This window comes from Ursus arctos, unplaced genomic scaffold (genome assembly GCF_023065955.2).
Source record: "Ursus arctos isolate Adak ecotype North America unplaced genomic scaffold, UrsArc2.0 scaffold_1, whole genome shotgun sequence".
Lineage (NCBI taxonomy): Eukaryota > Metazoa > Chordata > Mammalia > Carnivora > Ursidae > Ursus > Ursus arctos.
Genome location: NW_026622763.1, coordinates 11,953,026 through 11,968,246, shown reverse-complemented (window position 1 = coordinate 11,968,246; position 15,221 = coordinate 11,953,026). Strand labels below are relative to the sequence as shown.

Here is a 15,221-nt window from a genome sequence, read left to right as displayed (position 1 = left end):
AGTCTGGGCTGGTTTGAGCTCAGTTGACCAACAGCATTCAGTGAACTTTGCCCAGAGACCGATTCCTATACCTTGACCAAGCTCTGTATCTCTCCTGCCCACCCAGAAGTGCCAGTCCTAGAGAGGCCCATGGAGAGGCCAGGGATGGTTTGACCCAACCCTTTCTCCTGCTGGAAAATCCTGTCTTGCCAGCTTTGTTTGCAGGAGATCAGGCCTTTCTGTGGATCCCACAGGGCTGGTCCGGGGACAGCAACAACAGAGTTAAAAAAAGAAAAGCTCTGGGTGTAAGTAAGTGTGGGAGCTAGGGGGTTGAGCAAACATAAATATTTCTTTAAGAAGTGACTTTATGAAAATGAAGTATGTTATAAAAATATGTTTCATTGCTTGATATTGATTGAAAAAAAAAACAGGTGAAGCCAAAGGAACTGATGAACTACATTGATATAAGTGATATTCTTAAAATTTACCACTATATTAAGAAAAGAGAGTATAAAAACTAAGAGGTCAGAGCCACTGTCTTGCACACTTCAACTTCTTCTAGAACCTTGGTGGTGCAGATAGCGAGGGGTAGTGTCCATGCTCTGTCTTTCCCTCCCTCCTTAATAGCTTCGCCTTCTGTGATATTATCTTACCTTATCTGGGTTTATAGCATTTGCATTCTGTCTTGTGACCAGAAATGCCACAGTTACTTAGTTTCTATGTCAGTGGAACCTGAGTGTCACCTCTATTCTTTGCTCCACATTTTCTCCATTCTAAGTTCTTTACCTCCGTCCGTTCTTTCCCTGGCTTGTCTGGGATGTGAAAGCCAGCACCTTGTTGACCAGACGTTCCTGGAGGCTACATACCGAGGATACCTGCATGTTGGACCCTGTCTCTGCTGCCTGTCATCTTGAAGGACAACTTGACTGGGTCTAAAAGTCTTGGTTTACAACTCTGTTCACCTCAGAACTTTGTAGACATTGCTCGACTGCCCCTTGCTTTGAATTTGCTAGGAATTCAGAGTCTGGTTGGAATCTTTACCTGCCCAAGGTGAATTCTGGATGCCCTTAGAATTCTTTTGTTTTTGTTTCGGTCCTGAGGCTAAGTAATGTACCAGGATAGGTATTGGCATTGCTCTGTATCATTGTTTTGTTCGAACGTGGCATGTCCTTTTGATCTGGAGAAAAAGGACTTTTGTTATTTTAGGAAAATTTTCAACTATTAAAACTGAGTATTTTAATCTTCTGTTTGCTTTGTTCTCTTGCTCAGGAACATAAATTATTTGTATGTGTTGGCTATCCTTTGCCCTTGGCATCTGTTATGTTCCTTAAAATAATTTCATTTGGTGAATGTGGATTCCTCATTCCTGCCTGCCATGGCTCTACCTGTGTGTACACGCACGTGCGTGTGTGCATGCATGCGTGTGTGTGCATGCGTGTGTGTGTGTATGTGTTTTGTCGTTCCTTCTAATACAGTGTCTACCTCAATGACCCCTCCTTTTTCTTTTTCTGTGTGTCTCCCGAGCACCACCAGCTCTCTCTTCATCTCCTTCTAGTGTGTTCTATTGCTTCCTTGAATCTGGTGACTCTCACTGTGGCAAGGTCAGGCTGTCTGTCTTTTCTTTAAGACTTAATACATATCACCTGGTTACCCCATCCCCATGCCCCCTCCCCTCTGTAACCCCCAGTTTGTTTCCTGAAGTCCATAGTCTCTCAGGGTTTGTCTCCCTCTCTGATTTCTTCCCATTCAGTTTCCCCTCCCTTCCCTGATGGTCCTCTGCGCTATTCCTATGTTCCACATATGAGTGAAACCATATGATAATTGTCTTTCTCTGCTTGACTCATTTAACTTAGCATAATCCCCTCCAGTTCCATCCATACTGATGCAAATGTTGGGTAATCATCCTTTCTGATGGTTGAATAATATTCCACTGTATATATGGACAACATCTTCTTTACCCATTCATCTATTGATGGACATCTTGGCCCCTTCCACAGTTTGGCAGTTGTGGACATGGCTGCTATGAACATTGGGGTGCATGTGGCCCTTCTTTTCACTACGTCTGTATCTTTGGGGTAAATACCTAGTAGTGCAATTGCTGGGTCATAGGGCAGCTCTATTTTTAACGTCTTGAGGAAGCTCCATCCTGTTTTCCAGAGTGGCTGCACCAGCTTGCATTCCCACCAACAGTGTAGGAGTATCCCCTGAGGTCATCACTCTTGTGATGTGTGTTCTTCACCTGCTTTTGCTTATGTTCCTTTTCCTCCTTCCAAGTGTATTAATCTTTGAATTTGCGGTTTTCGTGCATAATACCTGTGTTGGTTCTACTCAGCATTTTACTCAGCTTTGAGTAGGGCCTGCTGCCAGCAGATGAATACAGTGTGAAAGTCACGATGATGGTGAAAATAATTATAATAGTAGCTGAGGCTTATGTGGCACTTACCCTGTGCCATACACCAACACCGCTCGTTTCATACTCCCAAGGACACTCATGAGGAGATGCTATTAGTATGTCCACTTTGCCGGTGAGGAACCCGAGGCATGGAGTGTTTAGGTAGGTTGTCCAAGGGCAGATCTGGGATCAGAAGCCAGGGTCTGGCCACAGTCCATGGGCTCCTGCATCCTGGGAGAATATCGCCCATCGCTGCCCCGGGCTCACAAAGGCCAGGTGAGTCATCTGTGCTGTGTGCTGCTACTGCACGGTCACCTGCCCCCTCTGTCTCCATCAAGTCACCTCCAGCTTCCAGGTCCTGGGTCTAAGACAATAGAAAAGTCAGGGCAATGTAATTACTACTTCAGCTGCCTCCCTTCTATTCTAGGATGCTGAGGTTGGGTCTCTTTGATCCTCATCCCCACCTCTCCAGAGGCCGGCCGCATTCCCCATTTTGTCCCTTTAATCAAAGAGTAGATAGATGTATTTTTTTAGGGCCGTTTCCCTTACCCTTGGGGAAATCTATTGCCTTCCCGGCTTTCCACTCAGTCCCACGCCTTACTCTACACTATTTGGGAAACATGCTGATTTTTCGGGCTTCAGAAGTATAGTCATTTCCCTTGTTTAACAGAAGATTTTCCTTGTCTTCTGTTCTACACATTTTTTTTTCTTGTTTTGGTGAGTTTGACAGGAGGGTAGTCAAGTTAGAATAGCTTCACTTGACCATCTTTTACCAGAAATGCTTCCGGGCTTGTTTGTCCCGCTGCTGCGTTGAATCCTGCCCTGTGGCCCCACGTCTACATTCATTCTAGAACTAAGCACTCAGCCTCTGCCACGTGTTAGGTGTTGTGATAGGCGCTGGGCTGCCCCAGGGAGCAAGACAGACCTGCTCTCTGCTCTGATGTCCCAGTCTGTGGGAGAGAGGCAGGCACACAGAGAGGACATTGCCCGGGGCAGACATGCCTGCTCTCATCTGGTGGTCAGGAGCTAGGGAAGACAGTTTCAAGCGGAGGAAGCCCCCAAAGCTGTCAGGTTGGAACAGGCTGGGCAGGGTCACGTTTGAGGGAAGTCCCAAAGCCCAGAGTGTCTGGACGGTATGCCAAGGGGAAGAGGGTGTGCCCAAAGGGAGACCAAGTTGGAGAGGCCTCGGGGACCTGAGGAGGGTAGGAGTTAGGGTTTGGTTCTGAGCTGGGAGGGTGTTCAGTAGAGGGTTCTCAGCAGAGGGTGGTGGCTCAGCCTCATTACGCTCCTGAGGGGAGAGTGGGTTGGAGAGCACAAACGGGGAGCAGCCTGTCCCCTTAGGAAGGAAGCTCAGGTTGGCCTGGATGGGTGCTGGCCATGGAAATGGCAAATGGCATGGACAGGCTCTGCTGAAGGGTTGGTGAGGCTGGGGGCATGGTCAGGGAGTGGCTCCTGGTGTCCCTATGGGCGCTGGGAGAATGCAGGTGCTGTGGGGATGCTTCATGCGGCTCTTGGATTCAGCAATAAGCATTCCCGTGCAGTCTCTCTGGCCTCCCTGAGCTGTCTTTATGTGCTGGACAGCGCCCAGGAGAGGGGCACGGAATACACGTGTGCGGCACTCACCGCTCCCAGCCAGTGGGCCACAGGCTTGACGGAGAATGAGTTGCTGGCCTGGCTTGGCTCTCCCCAGCATCCTTCTACTCAGACTGCTGCTCAGCTTCCCATTAGCATAGGTAGGGCCCCCAGGCTGTTCTGCTCCTGCTCCCAGTGTCTGCATTTTGGGTATTTGGTGGACCAGGAGGAAAAGGAAGATCCCCAAAGACTCCATTTTACTGATGATTTCTGGCTTCAGTCAGCAAGGCTTGCTGGAGGGAGAAGGGAATTAAAGATTATAATAAAATAAGCGCTGGGAGGAGCACCTGGGTGGCTCAGTCGGTTAAGCATCTGGCTCTTGGTTTCAGCTCAGGTCACCATCTCAAGGTCCTAAGATCCAACCCCCTGTTGGCTCTGCACTCAGCAGGGAGTCTGCTGGAGATTCTCCGCCCCTCCCCCCACTCTTGTGCATGTGCAAGTTTGCTCTCTCTCTCTCTCTCTCTCTCTCTCAAATAAATACATTCATTAATAAACTAAGTGCTGGGGTAATTAGCAGTCAGCATCTGTTGTGGCTGAGCAAGTTTCCCCAGGGAAACTTAGAAATGAACTGGTAACCAAATGTCTCAGTGCTCATAGTTCACCCCTTTACAGAAAGTCCAAGGTCTAAATTTTTTTTTTTTGAGAGAGAGAGAGGGAGCGAGAGAAAGCACGCATGTGTGCACTCATAAGCCGGGTGGGGGGTGGGGTGTTTGGGGGAGGGGATTAGGGGTGTTGGGGGATGGAAGGAGAGGCTTAAATGATTGAGCCACCCAGGCCCCCCATGGCCTGAATTTTAAAGTAGACCTTCCCAGAGACAGCGTAGTCCTTGTCTGGTAGAATTACCCACATTTGGGAAACGCATCCCAGTGGCTTGGCATTGTGATACAATTGCGTCTTCCTTCTTTAGAACTCAAAGGGTCAGGTACAGTTAACCCTTGATGACACAGGTTTGAACTGTGCGGGTCCACTTCTACGCAGACTTTTTTTCAATAGGTGCCGCACAACTGTAAATGTATTTTCTCTTCCTTATGATTTTCTTTATATTTTCTTTTCTCTGACTTGCTTTATGGTAAGAATATAGCCTATAATACATAGAATGTACATACAAATATTTAATTGTTGTTCATACAACTTTGGATCAACAGTAAGCTATCAGTTGTTAAGTTTTTGGGGAGACAGAAGTTATATATAGGTGTTCAACTTCACAGGGGGTCAGTGCCCCTAACCCTCATGTTGTTTCATAGTCAACTGTATAAGTTTTCCCAAGAAATATTTCGTCTTCCTGACATTTTATTTTATTTTTCAAGATTTATTTATTTTAGAAAGAGAGTGGGGGGGCAGAGGAAGAGGGAGAGGATCTCTAGCAGACTCCCCACTGAGGCAGAGGCCGATGTGGGGTTTGAAGAGGGGCCCAATCCCAGGATCCTGAGATCACAACCTGAGCCAAAATCAAGAGCCAGCTGCTTAAGCGACTGAGCCACCCAGGTCCCCCCTGAAATTTTATCTTTTTTAAACTTTTTTTTCTTTGATAGGCTCCACACCCAATGTGGAGCTCCAGTTCACAACCCTGAGATCAAGAGTCACACTCTCCACCAACTGAGCCAGCCAGGAACCCCCTCTTCCTGACAGCTTAATGATACTTTAATACACTGAATTATTACTCATTTGATTTGACACAAACACTGGGAAGGACACACACACTCTGTAATAAGTAAGCATTCTCCTGGACCTTGTATGCTCTTTTCTCCTTTAAGCCTTGTCCCATTTTACAGATGAGAAAACGGAGCCTCCGGCAAAGTAACAAACCAAGTCACAGAGCTCTTACAGGGCCCAGTGAATCAGGGTCTGTGTTGTCCACACACCCTGGGCAGTGGTGGTGGCCCTCGAGTGTCCCAGTGAGTGGTGTGTGACTCATGGTGGTGAGTCGGATGGGAGGACCACTCTTGAAGCACCCCCCTTCTGTAATCCAGTGAATCCAAAACACTGAGTTCATCAACAGCTTGTTCATGGACAATTGTTAAACTACGCAGCTATTAAATTCCCCCTCCCCGCAAAGCTTAGAGAGATTAAGAAGTTTACCCAACATCTCACAGCTCGTAAAACCCTAAATCCTGGAAGATTAAGACCAATAGTTACTAACACTTCAAGCATGTGGCTTATATGGCTCTGCGATAATTTAGGGAGGATGATCCATGCTTTCTGAGGATTTCGAAGAAAAAGTTATTTTAAAAGTATTAACAGTATTGTAATGATGCCGTAAGGACATGCAAGAAGAAATGTTTAAAAAATGATCCCCCTCCTGAGCCTAAGGGCCCTAACAAATAACGTACTTTTATTTTTCCATCTCCTTTTGGTGACTGGCCATAGTTATGCACACTTTATATAATTATCATCAAGGCAAAGATCCAGTGGTATTTTCCAGTCACTTCATTAATCATTATAGCGTTTTTCAGTGTTGCTACATTTTCTTCATTATACCCATTTTATTGACAGACTAGGATTTTCTTAGCCTTTAGTTCATTTCTCAGTTTTTCTCTCCTCTCTCCCTCTGCCTCACCAGCCTCCCTGCCCCTGTAATTTTACAGGCTCCCTGCTGATGTTAACGGTGGTGATGCGAAATTGGCCCCAGACAAAATTGGACTAAAGCCATAAAATCGTGGTTTGGGATTTTTTCAAAACAAAGTCGTAATTTGGGGGTGGGGGAGCCTTTCTCGATTTTCAAACATGAGACTTGCTCTCCCTTCTCCCACCATGAGCTTTTGCCAAGCAGTAAGCTGCCTCTGCGAGGCACACCTCTAAGAGCTGTTAGCGTCGGACGATCAGCTGCCGCCGAGTTCCCGAGTTCCCGTAACAGAGCCATGCTAACTGCTGTCCCGGCTAATGGAAAAAAGCAGTGTTCCCTGGTTGCCCGGGCTACGCCTCCAGCGTGCTTTAGGTATTAGGTGCAGGCTGGGAGCACTCAAAAATAAATCACCCAGGTCAGGACAAACATTAATCCTCGCTCCGGAACTTGTTATTTTTTTAAGTTAATGAGGCTGGCACAGAAGCAATAGAATGTTCATAGTCTAAAGCCCCCAGTGAGCTGTAGGTCAGATGGTATATTTTCTGACCTCGTGGGTGGTTGAGGTACCAAACTGCATGCAGCCATTCTTGGAGTTTCTGTTCCGCTGATCCTGGGTTGGCCAATAGAACCGAGCTTTTCTGTTGATTCGCTCTCCCCTGCAGTGAGCTCTTGGGTCACTAGTGGCGTCATTTAAAGATTTGGACTAATGCGGGTGCCTGGGTGGCTCAATAGCTTAAGCGTCTGCCTTCGGCTCAGGTCCTGATCCCAGGGTCCTGGTATAGAGCCCCACATCTGGCTCCCTGCTCATCGGGGAGTCTGCTTCTCCCTCTCCCTCTGCTGCTGTTCCTGCTCTCCGGATTGCTGTCACTCTCTCAAATAAACAAATAAAATCTTTTTTAAAAAAAGATTTGGACTTCTGCTCTCAGGAAGTTGACAAATACCTATTTCTGAAGACTGCACTAGGGAGCCGGGAAGGTAAATGAGCTTTGGGGCCCCGTGTTAGCATCAGGGGCTTGCAGCCGAATAGGAGAGCTCTAAAGTTGGGAAGCCATCAGTTCAGGGGGCACATGGGTGCTGCGGGGCTGACCAAAGTGTAGGGGAATGAAGGCTGCTAGGGCTGGAGAGTCAGAAGGAGTTTTATTCACTCATTCGACAAGTATTTATTGAGCTGGGAACATCGTGATGGACTTTTCGTAAAACTGCCTTTGAGTCTAGGGAAGGGCAGATGGCAAGACGGTGATTTCAGAAAGTAGGATTAAAAAACTAAAAGGAGATCTGGAGAAAGGCTTTCCAGGCCGAGGGAATAGCAAGTGCCAAGGCCCTGAGGCAGCAGGAGCCCAATGTGGGAGGGTTAGCGCGAGGGCCCCTCTCCACCTTCAGGTCTCAGCTGCAACATCTCCTCACCCAAGAAGCCTTCTGTTCATCCTCTCTCAAATAGCACATCACATTTCACTTGCCTCCCCCATACACTGCTTTATTTTTCTTGTTGGTATTCATGAAATGATTTTATATTTTATATTCATTTTTTGTTTGCTTGCTGTCCCCAGCTAGAAAGTAAATTCTGTGAGATCTGCGACTTCGTTCTGTTGGTTCCTCTTCCTCAGGTGCCTAAAATGTTGCCTGGCACAGAGAAAGTGCTTAGTGAATACTGGGATGGCCGAATGAAGGTTCATGTGGTTGGGCATAGAGAACAAGGGAGACAGTGGTACAAGACTCAGAGGAAGGCGTAGATGGGAAGGAGGGCATGCCAAGCATTTATGAGGGAATTGTGTAAGGCCTCTGCAGGGACCGTGCAAAGACAAGATGCACAGGGGCATAAGAAATCATCTAGAGGGCAAACCCCAGAGCCTTCAGTGGAAATCAGAGAGAACATTAGCCTTTCTTGTACCTATACATTGATCTTTCCTCTTTTCCTCCCTCTCCGCCTCCTTTCCATTCTTCCTTTTATTTTTCTTTCCACGTTTGTTGAGCACTTACTATGTTCCAAGCCCCGTTGGCCCCAGAGATACAAAAGAGGAACAAGGCATGGTGGGATATTTGACTTCAGAGAGAGCAGTGGTCCATCTCACTGCTCCCAAAGATTTGGAAGGAGAGATTCAAATAACACCAAAATGTAGGGAAACTGAATTATTTGGACAGAAACTCATATGTGTGTTGTGTGTTCCTAGCTTTTCTTGGTGCTTACAGCATTAACACTGACATCCGGTAATTGGCTCAAAGATTATAGTTCTAGGAGTTCGTGTCTGATTCACTAATGCTGATGGATGTGTATCTATTTATATAACTGAGAGTCAAATGATTATTATAAAGGATTAACATAGCAGTTGGCAAATAAGATTAATGTAAACATGCCGAAGTTGATTCACATGAATATAATGAAAAGACTATATAAAGATAATAGAAATACTCGGGCTTACCAGGGGAAGAATGTGTGTGTGTGCGTGTCAGCCTCTTTGGTGGGGCTTTGCAGGAGAAAGAATCGTGTTGTCTCATTTCCTTCCCCTCAGGCATAATCCCAGCTAATGGGAAGATGAACGTGACCGTCCAGTTCACGCCATTCCAGTATGGGATTGCGCAGATAAAACTGCAGCTGTGGGTCTCACAGTTCAACTTTCAGCCGTATGAGTGTGTCTTCACCGGAACCTGCTCTCCCAGCGTGGCGTTACCGTATGGCTGCTTTGGAATGTCTTCGTTTCTTCCTAAAACTTTCTAAAAAAGATCCCAGTCTCCATGTCTTCCATTCTGTCTTTCTTTCTTGTAACAGCATGGCATCAAAACTGTACTTAAAATGATGAACTTCCAGAAAATACTCTTTAAAATCTAACAATAGTGCATAGAATAGCTCTAGGCTAGTTGCAGTGTGTTTTTCCTGCCAAGAGGGGAAGAGATGACCAAGAATAGGTAGATGGAGGGATACTTGCCTTCACTGATTACTGCTGCTGTGCTGGTTGAGTTTTGACCATATGTATGTATTATATATACGTATATTACATACATGTATATATATGACCATATGTATTACACTCTTTCAAATTTATTTTTTTAAAGATTTATTTATTTGAGAGAGAGAGAGAGAGAGAGCACATGCACAAGTGGGAGGGGCAGAAGGAGAGAGAATCTTTTTTTTTTTTTTAAAGATTTTATTTACTTATTTGACAGAGATAGAGACAGCCAGCGAGAGAGGGAACACAAGCAGGGGGAGTGGGAGAGGAAGAAGCAGGCCTCATAGCAGAAGAGCCTGATGTGGGGCTCCATCCCGCAACGCCAGGATCACGCCCTGAGCCGAAGGCAGACGCTTAACTGCTGTGCCACCCAGGCGCCCCAGAGAGAGAGAATCTTAAGCAGACTCCACACTGAGCACAGAGCCAGACGCAGGGCTCCTTCCCACGATCCCGAGATCAGACCTGAGCCAAAATCAAGAGTCAAATGCTTAACCGACTGTGCCACCCAGGTGCCCCCACTCTTTCAAATGTAAATCATAAGACAAGAACAGCATAACCATTTTCAGAATTTCGATATAACATTATAATTATAATTAACTGAGTGCCTGCTGTATGCCGTGTCCATTGCAAAGCCCCATGGGACACAGTCCACACTCACAGCAGAGGAGCGCAAATAAGTCATGGATCACGAGTGACTTCAAAGTAAGGCAAAAGTGAGAACGTGCCACATGGGAGGTTTTGTTGGCTTTTGTTTTGTAAGAATCCTCAGCATTCAAGTCTGAGTAAAGGTGTGAAATGGGATTAAGTTTTACTTCATAATAAATTTTTTCCAAACTTCTATTTCTATTTGAATGTGAGCTTGTATTTTTATATTTTATATCCCAACACACCTGGTTAAATGGTAAGTTTGTCCCAATATGCATGAGTCCTATAAAAGCTAAAGGAAAACTTATCACAGTATCAATCCTAATCTTGGAAAATCCTCACAGATTTTTGAAAATGATAAAGAAATAACCGGCTCTTCCTTCTCTCCCCTCACACATAGATACACATTACATATTAACCTCATTAGGTGTATTAAAAGTAGAGTAACATCTTTATATCAAAATATGAACTAACTCCCTGACTTGTTATATATTTGTATCATGATCTCTTCCTAAAAATTCAAAGCAGCCCAAATCAACTATGGGCTGTTAGTGTGGTCTGCTGAACCCCAATCCCCCAGGTAACCAGAGGAGAAATAAAATCATTCTGGCAACAAACTAATAGCATTGGCTATAGATAAAAGACAGTAGTAATTTCCTGGTGTTCTCTGGCCAAGAAAATGCAGTTTGCCATGTCACATCATGTGCTGCGAGGTTCAAAGGACTTTCTTAAAGACATCACTTAAGTGGGATTTTGGCTTCCCACGGACAAGAGCGTTGTATGGGAGAAGCACCACGAAAAGGCAGACATCCGCTCTTTCTAAACTATTATGTTTTGGTGGCCCAGCCGGAGTTTAATGTCTTATTTAGTGCACTCTTGATGTTTTCAAGGCCTCCGTCTCAAGACCTGCATGTCTCCCCAGACTGCAGATAGTACTAGAACATATGAGTTCCACTGTGAAGGGAAAAAATGATCCTGGCCACGGCATTCTCTGAAAGTGCCCCAGGTAGCTTTTCAACGTTGTTATTTCAGAACATGGTGTGTGAGGGACTTACTCAAGTTCCACGAGTAACTCCTTATTAAAATGTATCACTTTCTTAGACCCCTTCATTTCCATTGTCAGCAATTAGATCCCTTAAGGGGCCTGTTTTTTCTTTTTAACACCTCCAAAGATTTTTTGTTGTTCCCCAATATTTATAGCAGAGGTGATGTCAAAGCTCGGATGAGACGTGGGTGCGGGGCCACCGCTGGCTCCCTAACCCAGTGCCTCCGCCCCACACACCGCAGCCTGTCGGTGAGTGCGTATCTCCCCAAAGGACACGTTCTCTCAAGCCTCTGACCTTTCAGGAGACCCTTCTGTAGGCGATGTTAAGTTTGAGATTGCTGGCACGTCCCCTGTGTTGTGCAGTGGGGTCCGTTCAGTAGGTGTTTGGGAAAGGGTTTGTGACCATCAGAATGAGTGAATGTTACTATGTTCTTATTACCGTAATATCATGGGCAAAACAAGTGTTCGTATATTCTCACTTAAGGAAATGCTTCGCAGCATTGACCTGGACGTAGTTCTACCACATCCCACCGTAAATGACTCCAGGAGCTTCGCTGACAGGGCAGTAGCCCTGTCTGTACCTACCTCTGTCCAAAGACAGTTTTCAGTTGCAGAAAAGATCTCAAACAGTAGTCTGAGTCACTTGGGCATAATCATTCTTTTGCTAGGAACATAAATCAATGGAGGATTTTTTTTTTAATGTAGTAGATTTAGCTATTGAGAACCAACAGCCGAGAAATGAATCACACTAGGACCAGGAGAGCATTTTTCAGCCTGTCATGTTGTCCACTTGTTATGTTCTTTGGGAAGGTAAGGAAGAACAGCCATTGGTAGACGGTTTATTTTAGTAGACCACTGTTTTAGCACACAGATTTATCTTCAGTGTAGATAGAGTCATTGATGGACCGGAAGTCATGATATTATCAGAAGAAACATGAAAATAGGAACCTTGTGGGACATCTGGCTGGCTCAGTCAGTAGAGCACGTGACTCTTGATTTCGAGGTTGTAAGTTCAAGCCCCATGTTGGGTGTAGAGGCTACTTAAAAAGTCTTAAAAAATATAGGAACCTTGGGGCGCCTGGGTGGCTCAGTCAGTTAAACCTCTGCCTTTGGCTCAGGTCATGATCCTGGGGTCCTGCGATTGAGCCTCATATCTGACTCCCTGCTCTGTGGGGAGCCTGGTCCTCCCTCTCCTGCTCCCCCTGCTCGTGCTCTCTCTCCTTCTGTCAAATAAATAAAATCTTTTAAAAAAATGGGAACCTTGAGTTGTTGGATTATATAGTAATTTAATATCTGTTTTAAACTAGATTAGAAGAATTTGAAAGATTAAATGCTCTTTCTAAGAAAGTGGACGTTCCTCCAGAAAAGGCAGCACCACACGTACATTTCCAGCGACTGCCACCGAAATTAAAGCCTCCAAAGGTTAAGGTAACCTGGGCATTATTCTCAACATGATGGAAGGAATGATAGAGAAGCAACATAATGAATTTTCCCTCCTGATTGTGCTCTCAGGAAATTGAATATCAGAACTTGAGATTTCCGGTAGATTTATCGAATCCATTTGCTGTGGCAACTGTTTTAAACCAGGAACCAGGAAAATTGAAGATTAAAGAATTAAGAGAAGGTAACTTGTTGATCCATTAGAAGTCCGCCGCTGGCAGAATAGGGAAGAACTATCGCTTGTCACATTTACTATTTATGAGTAACAGCAGCAAAACTCAGTTAGATCGCTGCTATGTTTTACCATTAGAAATGTGTTTTTCTCTCGGCAAATGATTCTGATTTGATTAGTGGCGTAATCATTGTTTGCTCTTGCCCTCAGTTTTGGACCAAGGCGATGAGATTTCAAAAACAAGACAGATGAAGGAAGCACTCTTTGAACAGAAAGTCAGACAGGACACTTACGAAGAGATTGAAAATCACCTTAAGTGGTAAATATTGAGCGATTATTTATATCAAGTGACAGTTCAGTGTTTTTTGTAATGGCTTTTTATACATGAGACATGACGAAATGCAATTGCTTTGTGTGCCCTTTGGAAAGTTTGATTATTCCCTCTCCTCCACTGGACCTTAGAAGTTTCCATTAGGCATACATCACTGTGACCAAACCATGGTCTTTCCTAAGTGTGACCAGACTGTGGCAGAACCAGAGTGAACTGTGGGAGACGCCAGGACACTGCTCCCTGCTGGCCACTGCTGCCAGCACCCCATATCTCCCTAGGGGCCCCGAATCTCACTCCCCACCCCACCCCCACCTCAGCCCCCTGTGCCCTGGGCTCTCTGCCCCAGGCAACTCTGGGGAGCCCAGCAGTGCAGACTGGGGTGGGCGAGGCTCCCGGTGGAGGTTCCAGAGCTCAGCTGTGAGACCTCTGTCTTGTGCTCCTATAGTCAAAATGCAGCCCTTGTCCACAGGTTTTTCCTGGATCATACCAGAAATATCCATGTGCACAGACTCCACTAAAGTAAACTTTAGAAACTCTTGAACTGAGCTAAAAAAGAGACTCTTAGAAAGAATCTCAGAGAGGCCCCTTGCCCATGCCCCATGGCCACACTTCCTGGACAAAGAGAACACACGCCAACCTCCTGGGCCTTCACAGATGTCCCCCAGCCCGCCACCCCGCTTGCCCAGGGCGGTACCCTTCATGTCTCACAGAAGCACCTTCTCCTTCCACAGCAGCCTCTGTTCATGGTCTGGCCCCGGTTAAATGGGAAATACGCCAAGTCACTGCAGATCATTTTTTAAAATACTGTGTCCCTATTATAAAAAATGGCCACACTGTCATTGTAGAAAACCTGAAAAAATATTTTTTTTTAAGTGGAGAGAAGGGAGAGAAAATCCGCTATAATGTCAGTGACCACTGCCAGCACTGGGGTTTTCCCTTCCTTCTGTGCTTCTCTGTAACACGCCTGAAATCACATCCTCGATCCAGCTTTGAAGGCTCTGTCGTTCACTGAATACTTTCTCCTGCCTTTTTTTGTCGAAAGATTTTTAAACCTGCCGGTAACACCCATATACACTTGACATTGGTTCACTAGTTGTTGACATTATGCCACATATATTTCCCCTGTCTACACACACACACACACACTTACACCTGCTTTTGAAGATTTGAAATTAAGTTACAGACATCACGAAGCTTTGCTCTTAGAGACATGAGCACTTCGCTCCGAAGAACAAGGACATTGACACCATAATATTAGAATTACCAGCCCATCTGTGAATTTACCAGGTTGTCTCAATAATGTCCTTTCTATCTGGCCTTTTGGTTGGTTTGTTTTCAGAGAGGAAGAATCCAGCATCCAAACAAAGGTCAGACCATTTGTATTTAGCTTCCAGGTCTCTCCAGGCTCCTTCAGCCAAACAGTTCTCCAAACATCCTCTCCCCTTTTAAAATCAGAGATACTATTTATTTTGAATATGTGCCAGGCTCTGTGATTGATTTGTTCCATACACAGAGTTTTCTAAACTGTGCTCAAATTCACAAAACACAAAATTCACCATGTTAAACATTTTAAAGTATACAATTTAGTGTTTTTAGTGTATTCACAGGGTGGTGGGACCGTCACCACCACTCGACTCCAAGACATTTTGCATCACCCCAGAAGGAAACCCCATTCCCATTAAGCAGTCACTGCCCATTCCGTCTCCCCTTCCAGCCCTCGGCGACCGCCAATCTACTTTATAGCTCTATAGATTTGCTGATGCTGGACATTTCAAATATATGAAATCATACATATGTATGTGGCCTTTTGTAACTGTCTTCTTTCATTTAACATGGGTTGAAGTTTCATCTACATCATAGGATCTGTCAGGACTTCCTTTTATTCCTTTTTATGGCTGCGTAATATTCCATTGTACAGACCTACTATATCTTCCTTACCCATTTATCAGTTGATGGGCGTTTTGGGTGGTGTTCACTTTGGGGATACTTTGAAGAAGGCTGCTGTGAACATTTACATACAAGCTTCTGTGTGAACACATCTTTTCAGTTCTCTTGGGTACATATCTAGGAGGGGAATTGC

The 15,221-nt window shown here is 45.2% G+C and overlaps 1 protein-coding gene across 1 annotated transcript in view; it reads left to right on the top strand.

Moving 5' to 3' along the window:
• CFAP221 (cilia and flagella associated protein 221) overlaps positions 1–15,221 on the top strand; it is a 91,031-nt gene that overhangs the window by 39,041 nt on the left and 36,769 nt on the right. Inside the window, exons 8-11 of the mRNA XM_026510141.4 lie at positions 9,074–9,233; positions 12,506–12,626; positions 12,711–12,822; positions 13,021–13,129. Of these exons, the coding sequence (XP_026365926.3) occupies positions 9,074–9,233; positions 12,506–12,626; positions 12,711–12,822; positions 13,021–13,129 (502 nt within the window). The remainder of the gene's footprint in view (positions 1–9,073; positions 9,234–12,505; positions 12,627–12,710; positions 12,823–13,020; positions 13,130–15,221) is intronic.